At 26.9% G+C, this 18935-nt stretch overlaps 4 protein-coding genes and 1 pseudogene across 4 annotated transcripts in view; 1 reads left to right on the top strand and 4 right to left on the bottom strand.

Moving 5' to 3' along the window:
• Window positions 1-1873, bottom strand: part of LOC112591148 (locomotion-related protein Hikaru genki) — a 121983-nt gene extending 120110 nt beyond the window's left edge. The window contains exon 1 of the mRNA XM_025334859.1: window positions 1465-1873. Within this exon, the coding sequence (XP_025190644.1) occupies window positions 1465-1561 (97 nt within the window). The 5' untranslated portion in view covers window positions 1562-1873. The remainder of the gene's footprint in view (window positions 1-1464) is intronic.
• A 2844-nt stretch (window positions 1874-4717) lies between these two features.
• On the top strand, window positions 4718-5518 carry LOC112591251 (annotated as a pseudogene).
• A 1920-nt stretch (window positions 5519-7438) lies between these two features.
• Window positions 7439-8358, bottom strand: LOC112591250 (ATP-dependent DNA helicase PIF1-like). Its single transcript, XM_025335007.1, has 2 exons — window positions 8161-8358; window positions 7439-8041 (listed from the first exon to the last, which is right to left on the bottom strand). The coding sequence occupies exons 1-2, from the start codon at window positions 8356-8358 to the stop codon at window positions 7439-7441; spliced, it is 801 nt and encodes a 266-aa protein (XP_025190792.1).
• Window positions 8359-8380: 22 nt separating this feature from the next.
• LOC112591249 lies at window positions 8381-9575 on the bottom strand. The gene is made up of 2 exons (XM_025335006.1): window positions 9351-9575; window positions 8381-9211 (listed from the first exon to the last, which is right to left on the bottom strand). The coding sequence occupies exons 1-2, from the start codon at window positions 9573-9575 to the stop codon at window positions 8381-8383; spliced, it is 1056 nt and encodes a 351-aa protein (XP_025190791.1).
• An 8640-nt stretch (window positions 9576-18215) lies between these two features.
• LOC112591248 (asparagine-rich protein) overlaps window positions 18216-18935 on the bottom strand; it is a 4026-nt gene continuing 3306 nt past the window's right edge. The window contains 1 exon segment of the mRNA XM_025335005.1: window positions 18216-18233. Within this exon segment, the coding sequence (XP_025190790.1) occupies window positions 18216-18233 (18 nt within the window).

Here is an 18935-nt window from a genome sequence, read left to right as displayed (position 1 = left end):
ATTTAAATTTAAAAAACAAAATTTTCAGAATTAGCAATTGGTTTATTTCATAATATTTAACTTCCAAATACACGCAACAATATGGCCAGATCAAAAATAAGGTATCACTTGTGTTACATTATGAAAATTTAATACCCTGAATTAGTAAATTGGTAATATTTTTTAGTCGTGGTTTAATTTAAATTGGGGTAGGCAGCCATTATTGATGATATAGTCTCGACCCGCGGTATAGGGGTAAAATTATAAAATATATCTTTTTTTAAGTATGTAAAAGTCTGTATTTATGTTTAATTGTGTTTTTCAAATTATTAGCGAACATCATCATCCATGACTAATATAATAGGTAAGCGTGGTAAAGAAACAAAAATATTGGTTAGTGACAAGGTATATGATTGCAATTATTACAGTTATAAACAAAGACATTTTATATATTAATATTTAGATGTTATAGAAATATTAAACATCATTTTAAATATTGCTTTTTTAAAAGCAGGTACCTACTGAAATTCAATTTTTTATGAATTTTTAAGTACAAATTAATTTGTAAATATTATATAAACAAGTATTAGCGACTAGGTACTAAAAAAAAAAAAAAATATGCTTTAATTACACTCTTTAGGTATTTTATATTTTTAGTACTCTTCCACTAATAATGTAATCTAGTTCTGCTTATTTTTATTTTATCAAGTGGTTAAATAAAAAAAAATACGTTTCACTGTTGCTTGATGTTGTAAAATAATTTGTATTGCCACAGTCCTGAATATCCGTTCTCACCTAGGTATTGATAAAGTGCTACATGATATTTGAAGTTTAGCTGATCATAAGGATAAGGTTTTCGAAATATTATAATATAACCTAATAAATTTTAATTTTTTATAGATTATTATAAATAATCTGACCTCAAAGTTAAGAATCACATACTATACTGTATTTTGTGCTGTAATAAAGTTATAAGCATTTTGTGTTTAATGTATTAGTTCTCAAAGTGAATAAACAAATACTTAAGATTCAAAAGTTTTTTTTATAAATCTAAGTTTAAACTAGAAAAAATACCCCCATGATTTTTCTGATTATTTAATATTTAACATTTGTATTTACTATTTTGTATAATTGTAATGTAAACTGTAGTTCAATGTAGAAGGTCTCTAGCATAATAATGTATACTTCAATAATACAATATTATGTTTATTAAACTTATTTTTTAACCTTTACCAAATATCAATGAGAAATATAATTAATATATTGTCATTAATATTATGTTTATAACCACGTTTACTCTAGTTAAGACGAATATTATGCATTATATAATTAAGGTTTATATAAAAGTATGTAATATATTTTATAGATTACTAAATGGATAAAAAGTTAGAGTTCGAAATTTTTATGAACATATACAGGTGATCATATATTATAAAAACTATTTTAATGTTTATATTTTTCACAAACCTCTTTTATTGTACGTACCTGTAGGTTTATCTGGTTGTCCTAGGATTGACGTCGTCGCACAAGTCGCCACCACGACCATTACGACAACAGTAAACATTTCGTACTTACACGACATGGGAGTTAACGTTACTGTGAATCGGATTTTATAAATTGTGTTAAGCTGGGCTGTGGAAGCGAGTATGTTGCACGTGTGCCGTGGCTATGACGGTCTTACTACCTCCATAATGACACTGTCGGTACGGGACCGTCAATGCCGTATGTCGAGCGACGTGCCCCTCGTCTGGTATACGAGGATCAACGGTAACGGTCTCACGGCAATACTCTACACGCGAATTTTCGGAGACAACAGTTGCAGTGGCGGTGTAACGGACGTGCGACTGATCGTCTTTCGGCAGTACAAATCGGCGTTCCAGACATGTGCGGACGGCGCCGGAGTCATTGGAGAACTGGCACGTTGATTTTCCGACCGTGGACGAGAAAACGGATTTTCCGGCATGCGCTTGCGCACACACACGCACGTTGGCGTGAGTCTCGTTTACACCCGCACGCTAGCAGCTCTCATCCCCAGCATATAAACCCCGAGGCCGATCACAGGAGTCACCAACGTCGTCGATGCCGCCGATTATAATTTAGTCGAAGCCCGAAGGGTCTGGTGAATTTTTATTTCGTAAACTTTACATTTTTAGCTTTTAAAATTGTGCTTATTAATGACGCTGTGTGTACAAATTTTCGCGACCAAAGTCGACCAGTGCATTATATTTCTATTAATAAATTATAATAAAATTAAGTAAAAATATATTTCAAATAATATGCAATACAAAGCCTGACACATCATATCCGTGCCTAAACTTTAGTTATAAAACGTGTTTTTATCGCTCAAGATTCCCCTACCCCTTACATTAAAATTATACACTCCTACATTGATTACACCGTAATTATAATATTATTATTATTCATTAAACATATCGTCCTAATGATTATCATCGTTAAATCTATGGTGGCATACCCGTAGAAAGGTCGCACCCACTCCACCATTGACATTTCAACATTCAAAATGTTTTCAAAGTATCTACTTAAATTATTTTATAATTTACAAAATAATTGGGGAAAAAAATATTAAAATAAATAAAAGTATCTACACAAAACTAATTTTTAACAAAATCAACTTTGTTTTTTTTTTTTTTTGTATTCAACAGTTTATAACTGTAGAGACATTAACAATTTTACTTAATATAAATTTAAGTTAATATTTTCTATGTATGATATGATATCCAAAATATTTTAGTATTACTTTGAGCTATTTATTGATTTTTAAAATTTTTTAGTTTTATCAAAAATTTTTCGCTTGATCATAAGTTATGAGTAGTTATGACTCATAAGTCATAAGTGACTCATAACTCATAAAACTTAAAAATGTAGTAAGAATATTTTCATAGTTGATTTCCACAACAATTAGTAAAATAAAAATTACATAATCAAAATTGTTTTTATAACTAATTTATAAACTTTATATTTTGATCACATTAATAATTCATTAAACGTTAAAATTATAAAATTATTCTGTAGTTTTCAATACTTAAAACTTAAAAATATAATACAGGATTTCTGATAATTTGTTTTTACATTAATTTAAAAATATTGAATACATAATTAGTACAAGTTTCTTCATAGATATTTTAAGCTAACATTTTGATGAAACTACTATTTTTACCTACAACTAGACAATATACAGAGGACTGACTCCACCGATCAGATTTTTTTTATATTTATGTATTTTATTAACGATTATTCCTCCTCCAACTTCTCTTAACACTATCATAATTTTTTTGTATTACAAGTATATGTTTTAAGATTAGTTCTGTGCCTTAAGAGAGGATAATAAAGGAATAATCGTAAATACAAATTTTTTTTAAAACTCCATGTCTCCATATATCATTAATAATCATACTCTATGTTGGCAATTTTCAACTTTTTAAAGAAATGCCTTGCTATTAAAAATTCTATTTTTTCTATACATGTTAACACAGAATAAATCTTTTTACGTGTCATTTCATATGTTAGTACTCAGTAACCATAAACTATTTGTCAAAGATACTTAAATACGATGGTTAATATTTTATTTCCAACTTAGGTGAAATATATCACATTGCATAGTAATAAGTGATAACTGATAACTAATAAAATAATATAAAATAAATATTTAAATATAAATGACATAATAAACTATTCACAATTGCTATGATAATCAAAAGTGATAAAGAACACAAGAATTATTTTCAAAATGATTACCTACTATAATAAATAATTGTTATAACACTTATAACTTATAATTGCCTACATAGTGCTTGTTTCTTATCGTTATCAATAATTTTACAAACGTCTATCATTTTGTACATCCAAGAAAATTAAATTAGACAGTTATCTTTGTGAAATAACTGTCATTTAGCATAGCCGCATTGGGACGTATACAAGGGGGATGTAGGGGTCAAATCTGAAATCCCCTCATAGGCCATAAGCTTTTTTTTTAATTTTATAAAATTTTGTTTTCAGTGTAAGGGCGTCACAAGGAAATATAAAAAAATAAATAGGATTTTTTGGAAGTTTTCATTTCGTCACACAAATAACAAATGGTTAACTAATGAGTAATGAACAATCTGTAATCATATTAATATTTTGTTATATTAATTTCATATAACATATAATATAATAATATTTTATAGGAATAAATAATAATGAATAAATATAATTTTATTATTTATTTATAAGAATAAAATTTGAACGACCTACTGCTGTCATCGCTGCCGATAAAAACACTATTACGAATTTACGATTTATGACGACGCGCGATGTCCGGCATATCTGTGCGAATAATAATAGAATATCCTACATTACAAAAAGTGTTAAGAAAATAAGATATGTAATAACTAATAAGTAATGCTCATTACTTTGAAATTAGTACTAAAATACTAAAATATTATCAACTTTGTGGTAATGCTGGTTATCTATAATTTGTTCATTGAAACCTAAAAATAGGCTAAATAATGATTGATAAATAAATATTATTATCTAAAAACAAAAATCAAATATAAATGAGAATCGGAATATTCGGAATCCGGTTACTCGTCAATCGTCATTCGTCACTCGTCGTTTGTTTGTATTTATATTGTATTCTATAGTGCTCATAGTCATAACTCATAATTCATAATAATGTTATTCCAACTATTCCGAGATACTAAGTTGATTAAATTGTACATTTAAAATTTTAATAATTATGTGGAGACAACAAACTTTAAACGATTTTTTTAAATCATCCTCGGCTTCTGTGGTAACTCATACAATTATAAAAAGAAATTATGATGATGGTTCCGTTATTCTTACTCCTCCAATATTAAAGCATATGGATATGGATGGTTTAGAAATTGCTGAACCAGCAATACAACACCTACAAAAAATTTAAATTGTGATCTAAAAGATAATGAAAAAAATCTTGTAAGTAAATTGTTGAATTTATTTATGATTTATACATTTTTATTATATTATAGAATGATTAGAATGAATAAGTAGTATGTTATTACTTTTAATTACCTATTTATTGGTTATTTTTTTATTAATTAACTAATACAAATTTTAATTTTTAACTAAATTATGGGTTCTGACAGAAACCTATAAATTTCCATTAGTTGAAAAGAATAAAATTAGAAATCTTAAATTTCAATATTGTTGGTTACAAATTTTACAAGTGGTTAGCATATTCAGAAATTAAACAGGGTGGTTTTTTTCAAAAATTAGTGGAGCTGGTGGTCAAAAGCTTTGTGTACTTAAAGTGAAACTGATGGATAGTTTAAAAAAAGCTTTAGAAGTAAGTATTAAGATGTATTTTTTACATACCTATTTAAAAATGCAACAAAATAATTACATTATTCTTCATTTTTATAATTATAAGACTTTAAACAACCATGTTAATCATGAATATCACAAATTAGCATTGCTAAAAGCTGATAGATTTTTGAACATCTGTATGCAAACAGAATCAGAAATAATAAACAGTTTAAATGAAGAAAGGCAAGTTTGAAATTTAATAATGCTTTGTTTAAATATATAATTAAAAATTTATGTTATTTTTTCTTATACATTAAATTTAAGTCAAATTCTTCAAAGTAAACAACAAGACTTATCAAAAGCACTAAATGATGTTATAACTGTACGAGAATCTTTAGAATCTATAAAAATAATTTTATACAATTATTACTATTGTTTTTATACACTTATAATTTTGTTGGGATTAACCCGTTTTTATTATTAAATTACTATTACTATTTATTATTATGTATAATATATATATATATATATATATATATATATATATATTAACTTAATGGTTGACTGAAAATATAAACAAATTATTTGCATTATAAATATTAAATAGTTGGTTTATTTTATTTTTTTTTTTTTTTTTTTTGGTAGTAGGTAGTATAATATATGGTAAAATTTTAGACAGTGTGTGCCCCCCCTCCCCCAAAAAAAAAAAAAAAAAATCCTGGATACACCACTGATAAAATATATAATGTTATGTGGCCACCAAGAACTTGCGTTAAGAGGCTATTAAGGTTTTGGTTCAATTTAATTTGATGATTAGTTAAATTGTAATAAATATATGGTTTTATTTATACTTCCTGGATCAGCAAATCATTGTTATAATAGAAAATTGTTTGAAGATATAAATTACCTATTTAATTACAGAACAATCTAAAGTAAATGAAGGAAACTTCGGTGAAATATTAAAATATAAAACTAAAGACATTGAGCACATAAAAAATTTTCTTTCATTGGACTATTAAAACAAATATATAAGTCCTTTCATTTAAAATTAAATTATAAACAGTTATGGAGATATAATTTTAAAAAAAAAACTTGTGAGAGAAATTAATGAATTGGACTATTTTAGTGTATTAGTTAATGAAACTTAGGATGTATCTGTAAAGGAGCAACTTACAATAATTTGTATCTGATACTTTGTTAGTACTTGGAGTCTGGAAAAGATACAAATATTCACAAAAGTTTTATAAAATTTACTAAAGTTTTAGTTTAACAGGAAAAAATTTAGCTTCATCAATATTAAATAGTAATTTATAATGCAACGTTACAACAAGTATTTATTTTACTGAACATAATTTTATCGATGTTGTTTTAAATCTCAACTCGTGTGGAATTAATTGTGATAATATTTGTGGGCAGGGATATGATGGAGTATAAAATATGTCGGGGCACATTAAAGGAGTTCAAACCATAATTAGAGCACAATACTTCAAAGCCTTATATGTGCATTGTGTGGCGCATATCTTAAATTTACCTGTATCTTCTGCTTGCAATATCCAATCAAATTAGAAACTGCTTAGGGACAGTACAAAAAATAAATTGTTTTTTTTTTTAATTTTCTTAAACGTCAGAATGTAATTTTGACAGCAATTAATTAGTGATTTGGAACCAAAAATCAAAACGTTAATGTGCAACACGGTGGGTTCAACAATATGATGCATTAAATGATTTTGAGAACTATTTCCATATGTAGTCTCCCCATTAGAAACTATATCCAAGTAGTTTGATGCATCTTCTGTGAATGCTAACTTTTAATTGAAGCTATAGATTCCAAATTTTTAATATCTTTACAAGTCATAAAAATAAATATATCTAATAATAATAATATGTGTTTAAAGTTAATTATACCTATGCATTTTCATAATAATATTAAATACATTTATCTAGTTTTTTTTTTTTTTCATTTAAATGTATTAATCATTTATTTTTATTTTAGGTTTTATTCTCTATAGACAACCTTCATGTAAACAACTTCAACAAATATAAATTAACTAGCTGACCCGGCCACGCGTTGCTGTGGCTAAATGTTCTTACACTTGATATTAAGCAGACAGTCTTAAACTTTTAAACGTTAATATCTAATTTTTTAAATTATAAATACTTTTAATTTTTCTATTTAATTTAACACCAATCGGTGCACAATGCTTTTGGTTAACCTGTCTTTAGCTAACACAAATAGATTCGACAGTTTCTCAACACGTGAACACGCAACATATAGTTGCCCATGAGAAAAACATGGATTTTCCAAATCTAAACCACAAATGGACATTGTTTGACCTTGAGATTTATTTATAGACATGGCGAAAGCTAAACGAATTGGAAACTGTAGCCTTTTGAAGGGTATGGTAGAATCTGATGGTATCATCGGAATACGTGGCAGCAGGACCACTTTTCCTTTAAACTTCCCAGACAAAATGGTTGCTTCAAGAATGTTTCTGGTAATCTTTTTGATGACCAAACGCGTACCGTTACATAATTGAGGTGGCTTCAAATTACGGAGGAGAATAATGGGGGAACCAATCTTTAATCGAAGATTATGTGGTGGCATTCCAGGGATATCTAATGAATTTAAAAATTCATTCGGAAAATTTACACTTTTATTTTCGTCAACAACAGTATCGATTGATTTAAATGACATCAGATCGCCTGGTAACAACTGTTGTATCTGGAAGTTAATTTCGTCAACATCAACGTTTTTGGCTGCCAAATCGCCCGTTGACTAAGCCATTCATGATTCAAATAATTATTCTGTATATCCGGGAAAATACTCTGAATCAAATCATTTTTATCCTGAACAACAGTGCAAAAATTGTCCGCGAAAGTAGAGCGAGATATAACCAGTAAGGTCTGCCGGAAGTCACCAGACAAAAGTAAGATAGCACCACCGTAAAGTTTATTATTGCTGTTTAAATCTTGCATAGTTCTGTTTAGTGCTTCAAGTGAATATTTGTGTGCCTTTGTGCACTCATCCCAAATTATTATAGAACTCTTCCGCAACACTGCAGCTATTCCACAATTATTTTTGATGTTACACATTGCATCTGGTTTATTATGAACGTCAAATGGCAGCTTGAATGTTGGATGTGCTGTTCGCCCACCATCCTAAAGTAGCCGCAATGCCTGACGATGCTACAGCTAATGCGATTTTTTGTTGCGACCGTATTTTGGCAAGAATCAACGATATTAAAAATGTCTTACCGGTTCCACCGGGTGCATCCAAGAAAAAAAAACCGCCTTGTTCAGCAGCAACAGCCAGCATAATCCGATCATAAATAATTTTTTGTTCTGCTGTCAGTAATGGTTCACTGTTCATGATAATTGTTGCTGAACTTCCATGGTCATATTGATTTTCTCGTTGTAAATCGGTATTGACTAAGTCGGTGGCTGGATGATTAGGTGATGGCATACCATAATGATTAAGTGGTAAATTTGAAATAAGAACACATAAATCCTCGATCATGACCAATGCTTCATTGTACATCTCTGGTGTATAATCTCTAATTTGGCATTGATTTATGTGTCTAATTCGGTGCAAGATGTCTTCTGTCATACAATTTTTATATGTTTCCCACAAAGTTTGTGCTTGCGAGGAATAACATGTCGTCAAAATAATTGCAAACAACTGGCGAATGTTATTCGGTGTTGATGTCAACGCAGCATCGGCAAGCGTTAAGTCCCAATGGTTATCGTCTTCTAGCAATTGCAGTTCACGACATGCATCCTGGTATGCATTGAATACTGGACCATTAACTGTTCGTAAAAATTCAAAAGACGTTGGTCCGGGAACATTCACCAATAACAAACGTAAATAGAAGCACTCACGTTGCTTTGGATGTACCGTGTAAAGTCTCCCCAATGTCTTAGCTTTGAATATGCCAATATTGACATACTTTATCCATTCCACCGATAGCAATCATTGAATGCGCTGAGTAGTTAATATCTGGTGCATAATCAAAGGCAAGCCGAACGAATGATGCACGTGTTAATGAGCGGCTGATCCGTTACCTTTGTCGATCTCTTTCTCGTACTGTAGCTATGTTTCGTTCTCGTGCCGCTCTTGTTCTCGTAATATTCTGTTGCAGACGTTCGTCACGCTGTTCTTGAGATTCTCGTGCACGACTTTCTGCAGTCTTAATTCTTTGAGCTGCATTTCTTGTTTCCATTTGTTCTGGTAATTGCTGAGCTCTTTCAACACGTTTGCGTCGTGACCCTTTGCTGCTCGCGTTGTTGAAGTTAGATTTTTTCGGTGGCATGTTATCATAGCACATAAATAAATAAATAAATAAAATAAAATAAAATAAATTGAAATTATTGTGGCCATGGTAACGTAACTTTTATAATATTTTTTTTTTTTCGATTTTTATCGATATTAATCGATTTCAAGCCCTGCTATTATCGATTTTTGTATTATTATTTATATTTTATTTTTATCTGCTAGAGGGTGCCACCGGTGTAACTCGGTTTTTGTCTCTAAATCTCTAACTCACAGGAGTTAGGTCCATACCCTATATCCTGTCTTTTAAGTTGGACCAAATTACACACGGTGTAAAAATTTCATCAGAATCGGTTAAGTGGTTTAGGAGTCCATTGAGGACAAACATTGTGACATGAGATTTAAGAGAAGCTGTTGGAACTGCTCATGATAATGTCAATAGGTACTCTTAAATCTTTGAGAAATAACATAGATGTCAAATTGCATAAGATGTTTGTAAAAGCAAAAATAACTAATAATTATTAAATTAATTAAATTTTATTTATACTCTCACTAATATTTATACATTAGAATTATGTTTTTAAGTTCTATTAGAAAATGGCTGATTTTTTGGATATAACTATTTAATTAATCATCTGAATAAGAGAGCAAAGTTAAGTAAATCCTTTAACAAATGATAAAAAAGAACTTGAACCAGAAACCTATTTTTGAAAAACTATATGTATTCCATTCATCGATGCTTTTGTAAGTCAATAGGAAGACTGATTTTTAGAATATAAAAATGTTTTTAATGGTTAGAACATATCATTGTTTGCTTATTAGTTGTTATTAATATTACCAAATAAATGTACTATTTCATGTTTAAGGTTTTCAGTGTTTATTTTGATACGAGTTAGATGATCCACCAGTTGAGTTTAATGAGCTAGTAAAATTTTATTTCTCTGACATTGATATTGACACTGTCAGAGCAGAGTTAAAAATGTGGAATGTTAAACTCAAACAATTAAATATACAACCAAAGACTGTATTGGATACATTAAAATACTATAATGAACTTATTTATGAAAATTACTAAAAATATTTAATACATTATCATGTGTCTACTGCTACACTTGAAAGGATGTTTTCATGTTTAAAAATACTAAATACCTACCTACTTAAGGAACACCATAAAAGAGGTAATATATATATATATATTTTTGTAAACGATATAAATAAATTTATTTTATTATTATTAGTTACTTATTTTGTATGAGTTATTTCATACACATCTTTTTTGTTTTAGGAGCGACTAAATGGCCTAGCATTAATGGTAGTGCTCAGGAATATTCCTATCAGTGCTGAAGAAGTAATGGCTGAATTATTTTTTTTTTAAAGAAATTTGATTTTGTATTATAATTGATAGGTAAGTTGTAGAATTTTGTAATAAACTGTATTAAATATAATATAACATATATTATTATTTATTATTTTAATGTTTAGATTTAAAAATTGTCCTTCCATGATAATTTGTTACAACTGATCCTCCTCTCCCCATACAAAAATTATGTGTATGTCACTGCACTTAAAACTAGACTGTGATAAGTTTTTAAAAATTTTAATTTTTCGATGTTACACTACCTACTACGATTATTTTTCAATGAGTATTGTTAAAACAATATTGCATACATGCTATATAAAACAGATTGAAAACTTAATACAACATTTCTGTTTGTGTTTTTGCTAGAATTAATAAAATTAAATTATCTAAATCTATTGTAATTTTAAATGACAGTTGGAAGTTGAAACATAGTCAAACTTAGTCAAAATTGTAAAAAATTATATATTATTCAAAGTTAAAATTAATAAAATTGATAATATTTATACTTGAGACTTGAAGATTGGATACAATATTTAAGTTTAAATATTAATGACATGTTTATACTTAAACGAAAAATAATACTTTTATTTATTCTGTTATGACCAATTCAAATAACATTAGTTGTAGGAATTTAAAACATTTTACCATAACCTATTAAAATATAACATACTATAATACAATTTGTTTTTGATCTAATATTAGTTCAACCTATTGTACTACTAATATAAATATGATTTACTAATATCAATTTAAATATATATTATGATGAATGAAACAACAAGTTTACGAAAGAATGTTTTTTTCACCACCATGGTAACATGTTTTCACACAACTATATCCAAGTAAACCATAAGCTGACTCTATAATATATAGAACGTATTCTATGTTATTAATAACATCGTCATTGTTAATTATTATAATATAATAATTTATAGATTTATAGTAATTTTTTTCTTTTTTTAAACATGTCACAAACAGTGGCGTGTCCAGCACAAAATAATTGGGTAGACCCGTTTTATTCTGTAGTATATTTATAACTATTAGGAAAGATTTGTCCTATCATTTGAAATAATATTAGTAGTGAATTTTTGGATTTCCAATTTTGGCTGTTATCCTTTTTATAACAGTTTAATTTATTATTTTAAGAATATTAAAAAGCAGATTAATATTTTCAGAAATATTAATTAATAATTAAATACCAAGAAATTTAACTTCAGTCTTAATTCTATAAGAATAACAACAAATTGTTCATTTTTAAAACATTATCAGTTACAGTGGAATTGTAATTTGTACCTCTTCTCTAGACGACATTTAGACAATGGACAAATCTTCCAATCCTTATAAGCTGATTGTGATAGTATTGTCATAGATGTGTAATAACTAATAAGTAATGATCCACAGCACATTTTTATATTGTTTTCAGTTAATGTAGTATCAGTGGTATCATAATGATGATATTCAATAATAAATATTAATAATATTTTTACTTGTGACAAAAAAAAAAAAAAACTAAATAGTTAAATAAAAATTGAATAGATCCGGGTCTAATCGGCTTACCATGCAAACACGCCACTGGGCTCAAAAATATGAAATGTTTTATTTTAATCGTTACATCATTTGGACTTCTTGACAGACATAATGAGTTAGTACTATATGTAAGTACGCTTTATTTTTTTTTCGGACATTTTTCTAATCAATACAAATTGTGATAAAGGTGACTTGTAATATTATCAAATAAATAAAAGATTTTTCGCGTTAATTGCAACCATTTCCACGACAAGTTGATTGTGAATCCTTCTAAGCAACGTCTTATTAAAGTCTACTATTTCTGTTATTTTTAATTACAGTACGGATATTATTACATTTTATAGTTTTGGTATAATAGAAATATATAGCTTTAGTTTCATGAATAGAAGATTTTGATTAGGTATAATATGAGACGAATTGAGATTTCGAATCAGTTGAGAAAATGAATATTTAGTGGCCCACAAACAAGTCCGTACTTTTGGTAAATACCTACTGTATGGAGTGATCTATTGGAATTGTCATACAGATATTATAGTCAGATTAGGGAATTCATCAACACATAATTTGATGAAAAAGGAAAAAATATACTTTTGGTGGAAATGGTACTTCACGCTTGTTATTTCAAAAAATTAACATTTTTAAAATTTCTTTTATAAAAAATAAAATTAATATTAACAATATTTTTTCTTCTCGTATCTCGTATATGGCATTCCTGTTACTATTCAACAAAACAGTTGTAAAAAATAGATAGGTAAACTGTCTGTCTCCATTCATAATCATTTTTCGTGTACAATAATTTATTATTTAATTAAAATGTAACACACTTCCCATCAGTATTGTGCATTATCTAGATAAAATTATTTATTTATTTTTTTTTTTATTGAGAATTTTATAGTTTTTTTTCTATTTGATTTAATTCTAAGTTCTATGTTTTGAAAATACCTTCAGTTTGAGTGTCTCGTAGTATGTAACGCATGTTGCTGTGCGAAATATTGGTCCCGGAAATACAACACAAGGTAGTCGACGGCAACGTCATTCTACAGCCACGGCGCATTTAATTTATATTTATATAAAATTTATTGTTACTCAACACACTGTATGACTTGGATGTTTGTACGCTCAAGTTAATTTTCGTTGTTCATTGTTTATCTTCATCATAACTCACAAGAGTATTATAGATTTTAATTATAAGAAATATAAGAATTATAGGTAATTCTTGTTTAAAATGAAATCACTGGATCTAAATAATATCACTATGTTATGTTATAAGTTACGACTATATTTCGTACCTATTCTCAAATATGTTATACGGGTTTAGTAGTTAGTAAATACGATTTTTTATAAATATATTCTAATGACTAATCAGTAATAGTTATTGTATTATAATATAATTGTAAATAGTAAACTGTTGTATCCTCTTTTGGTTTGATTCCCGAAGAGTATACCTACTTAATATTAAAGAGTTCGTTATTTTTCGGGGTTTTAGACAAACACTAACGAAAATCTGTTTAATTTTCTAAATCATTTATTATTAAAATAAATTAATTATAGAAAAATAATTGTTAAGACAGTGTTGTACGAATCGCGGTTCTTACACTCGACTGATAGCGACGCAGACGCTTAAAAAAATGAACATATTGCTTGCTCTACTATTATTTTTATTAATGTGCTTATTAATCTAAGATGGGTGCAAGGGTTCTCAACAAAACACATACAGTTATATGAATACACGGTATATCAACATTATCAACTCACTGGCCGAAATGTTCCATAAATAACAATATCTAATTGTAAACTTGGATTATCATAAATAAAGTACCTAATAAATAATAATAAAACCAACTACTACTTAGAATAGCAAATAAACAACAGTAATAATTACTAATCAGTGAACATAAACTTATTTTCATAGATTTAACTTTATTAATAAAATATAAAAGTATATGTACCGCGATCAACGATATGCAATAAAAGTTACAAAACCGTCTGCCTGTATGATAAAACTCAATAATTTTTACTATACTACAATTATACTTCATTCAATCATGCAACATTCTATATTTCTATCATTATTAATTTTTGATGTAAAAATGGTTCTTACTCTCGCAGTAAAAGATCTCATAAGGATAATCTCGATGATATAGAAGATGGCTTAAGCCTTGGCCAACCAGGACCATCTAAACTAATAGTTACTAAAACCCCTGGATGGACTGGATCTACTATCTATCTTTTAACTTAAGGTACTATAAACTGGTTAAAAACTCAATATCTTAAGAAAAATAAATAATTATAATATCATATTCATGTTTAAAAATTATAATTGGGTACTAAGTAAAAACGAAAGAAAATTATACTTTATTAACATTTTGTTTCTTATATTCATAATTTATTTTACTTTTTAGTTTTATTCTATTATTAATAATTATATTAAATTATTTAGAATTCGAATAATTTCACCATTAAGAGGAAAAATACTTTAGTAATGAATTGGACTAAACAAACAAACCTGTATTAATTAATGTTTAATGATTTAATTTTTTTTGGCCAATAAATATCTTATCTTATTTTAAATAAAGATAATTTTAAAGAAAATAAATCATAATTATCTAATACTTAATATTATTTTATTCGTTATAAAATAGCCATTTTAAAATATTAATACAAGCTTTAAATTGTGAAACTTTTTTAAATTATCTGTTTTTATCTAGATAAAAGTGGTTATCTTTTATTATTATCTAGATAAATATTTTAAGTTTTATTTATTATCTTATCTAGATAATTTTTTTGGTTATCTTTATACAACGCAGCTTATTATAAGGCTATACAGTAGAGCAAATTATATGATTTAATGTTTTGGTTTGTAGAGTGTATAGATTTTTAAATGATGACGAGTACCAATAACATATTACTAATTAAAAAAAAAAATTATTGATTAAGTGACCCATAGGTATACATTTTTGTTACGTCCCGATGACAACGCTGATTCATATAATTAACGCAGAAATAAAAATATTTGATATATTAAATATAAAGTAAATCTTTATTTAATGTAAACCTATATATAAAAATACACTAATACAAGTACAAGAAATAAGAATATTGGTAAGCGGTGTTACAACCTGACTCCAAAAATAGTACTATTTACTAAACAAGATTGTGAGTGGTGTTACAACCAGCCTTTGAGCGTCTTGGATATTATCCCTAACCGTCCAACGAGCTCTTGTTCAAGTTGCCTTTATAAATGGTCGGTTCACAATGAGAGTCTGTGGCGGAGGTGGTGACTTACAATGACACGTGTACCCTCGCTTCATTATTGGTATTCTGATAAGTGATAACCCTTGTCTTTTCACAGTTGCAAAGTTGAGATGTTTTCTGAGAAGTTCGCGACGTGCAGTTGTGTCTAAATTGTTTAATTAAATAATACAATGCACACACCATCCGTCCTGGGCTCTCATTGTCTGTGTCATTCCCTACACGGCCTACATGGATCATAGTCACCTCACAATTCACATGTGTTATAAATTATCAATATTATTACATGGTCCGTGAAAATAAATATAATAAATTATCAAGATTATTACGGGGTTTATGATATAAATATCAACATTATTACAAGGTCCGTAACATTTTACTTTCTGTTTTATACGTTATCTACAAAATCCATTACATTCCTTGATTTGTTTTAAGTTTCAATTACCTAAAACATGTAGGAAAGTGGTATTGTTAATATGGAATTCTGTTTATTTATTTTATCTGTTAAAATATATTTTTTTAGCTAAGATATAATGTAACAAATTTCAAATTAATTTCATAAATATAAATAAAAAATGCTTCATATTAACAAATGATTTTATCTAAATAATTGATAAATGATGTACTTGCAATCTTGCAGCGTTTTTTTTTTTTTTTTTAAAAAAATAAGCAATTGGATGTTTACATTTACTATTTAAACTAATTAGTATGATCACTAAAACCTCAAATGCGTTTGTTTCCTTCAAATTATAGATAATTTCTAAAGTAATAATCAAATAAATAAATATATTTATAACTTGAAATATAGATGAGAGAATGCATAGGTAGTAAATTACATTGTATTTTATAAGTATAATATATACAGTGGAACGTCTATTATCTGCACTAATTGTGACCAAAGAGTAAATTGCTGAAAATCAAGTAATGATAAAAAATACAACATAAACATAAATTTAAATATTTTATTTGATTAAAAATAAAACTTATGTACTATGTGTATAACGCGTAAGTATAATATGATAAAATAAATACATATGTATTGTTAAAAGTACACAATATAATTAATTATTTAAAACTTAAAAGTATAAAATTTATACTTTTTTTTTCAAGAAATAATTAACAAACCAGGTAATTGAGGTACCTACGGTTAATCTACGATCTACTGCATAAATATATTACTATATTTAAAAAATATATGTATTGAATTTTATTACATTCACGCTTTTCTTAAAGATTGTTACATTACATAATTAAAAGAAAATAATAATTGTATCGTTAAATAAATGCTAGTAGATCATAAGCAATATACGATATTATCGTATTTATAGAATAATATGACATTTTTGAACTGTTAACATTAATAATATATAATGTGTGAATTTTAGTTCCCAAATGTAGAGTGCTATAATAAAACATCAATAGTATAAATGCAATTCAAATATAAACAATATTTAAGCTAACTAGCTACTTATCAACAATTTAGAAAATATTAATATTAAAACAACAAAGCATAAATCTAGCACATTCATTGACATTAGGCGAATAGAAGCGTAGTGCCAAATCAAATTATTTTATTGATTTATCATACCAAACACCATTTACCCACAATGCATTTCTTACATCATCTTTTAATAAAAAGTTGAGTACAACACTTACAAAAGTAAGCTTAGGTATTCAAGTTCATTTTATTGTATTGTATTAATTTACGGAAAAAGTAAATTTTACTCTCAGACTTAATTTAGTTTAAATATCTATCAACCCAACAATTCACTACCATACTATTGCAATTATGCATTAAATCGTCAATTGTATTCCTTAAAAATTAAAATATTAAAGTAAAAAATTTATATATTCATCACCTTGTATTAAATTGTCAAGTATTTTTACTCAATTTTAAATTGATATATTATATAGAAAAAAAAAAAAACATGAAAAATTTCAAATGCCTATAAATTGCTAGGAGACAAAATAATTTGAAAATTTTACATATTTAGAGTTATTTGTCTTTAAACTACAGCAATAAAATTAAAACAAATTTGGTTTTGCAAAATAATTCTCATATTTTTCCTTAATATTTTCTTTTTTTTCTTTATCTCGGTTTATTTGAAAATTATTGAGAATTTTTTACTTTTATCCGCACAAAGTACTAACTAAATCTAATTTTCTATCGAAAACCATCTATTTAATTTAAATTTGAAAAAATGTTTGCTACTCCAAAGGTGGTGAAATAAATATGTTTTAAGGGTAATAATATGAATCAGTAAACTTCGTTTTTAAATTTTATAGTATAACGGTAATTTACGTTAACTAAAAACTAAATTCTTAGTTATTTAAATCTAAAATTATCTATAGTACACCTATGAATTATAGGAATTCATACTTCAAATAGTTTTTGATTATAACTTTTGGTACAGAACTCGACTAAATTTATCCAGATAACTTATGAAAGTAGTAAAGTATTAACGTCAAAAAAAAAAAAAAATACAGAAGATGAATCAGAAGGTACCTACTAATAAGTGAATAGTATTAAAGTGGAGTGAATTATGGTTTTATAGCACTCTGTTAAAATATTAATAATTGCAGTTAATTAAAGATTATTGCACAAATAGACAAATAATAAATTTGAGCACATATCAGAACAAAAAGGCTTAATATTTAGGTCCATAATCTCAGGGAAAAGAGAGATGCTAAGGAAATAGAATCGAATGACTTGTGTTCCTTCAAGATGTAATTTGGAGCTTTATTAGTTAAATTTTATACGATACTGGCTTATAATATTAAATTAATATGCTCTTATTTTATAAATAATTATTCAGCTTTGAGTTAGAGAAGTAGCAATATTATTGATCTTAGAGCAATCCATATTTCATCACTACATCCATAGTTTATGTTCTTAATTTTTATGTTTAATACTTTACTAATGAAACTAATTAAATTTAAAAATAATAATAAATATTTCGTTAAATATTTTAATTGCTCAATTTAGATATTGTATAAAGTCACGTTAGTTTTTATGAATAAAAATATAATTATTTTTATAAAAATAATAAACTTAATCTATAACATTATCATACTGCGTGGTTTACAATTAAAAAAATTTCGGTTTGAATATCTGTTATAAATTCTTATATAATTAATGTATGAAAATGCAGTAATTTAGTATTAAATTAAATAGACAACTTTCTGTAATACAATGTTTGACATACTTTTAAATCAATTTTAAGCTTTATATTTTTATCATCCAAAGTTATTTTTTTAACT

This window comes from Melanaphis sacchari, unplaced genomic scaffold (genome assembly GCF_002803265.2).
Source record: "Melanaphis sacchari strain LSU unplaced genomic scaffold, SCAv2.0 Contig12_pilon_pilon, whole genome shotgun sequence".
In the NCBI taxonomy this organism is placed as follows: Eukaryota; Metazoa; Arthropoda; class Insecta; order Hemiptera; family Aphididae; genus Melanaphis; species Melanaphis sacchari.
The sequence above is the reverse complement of the archived record's forward strand: the minus strand, read 5'-3'. Positions and strand labels throughout refer to the sequence as shown.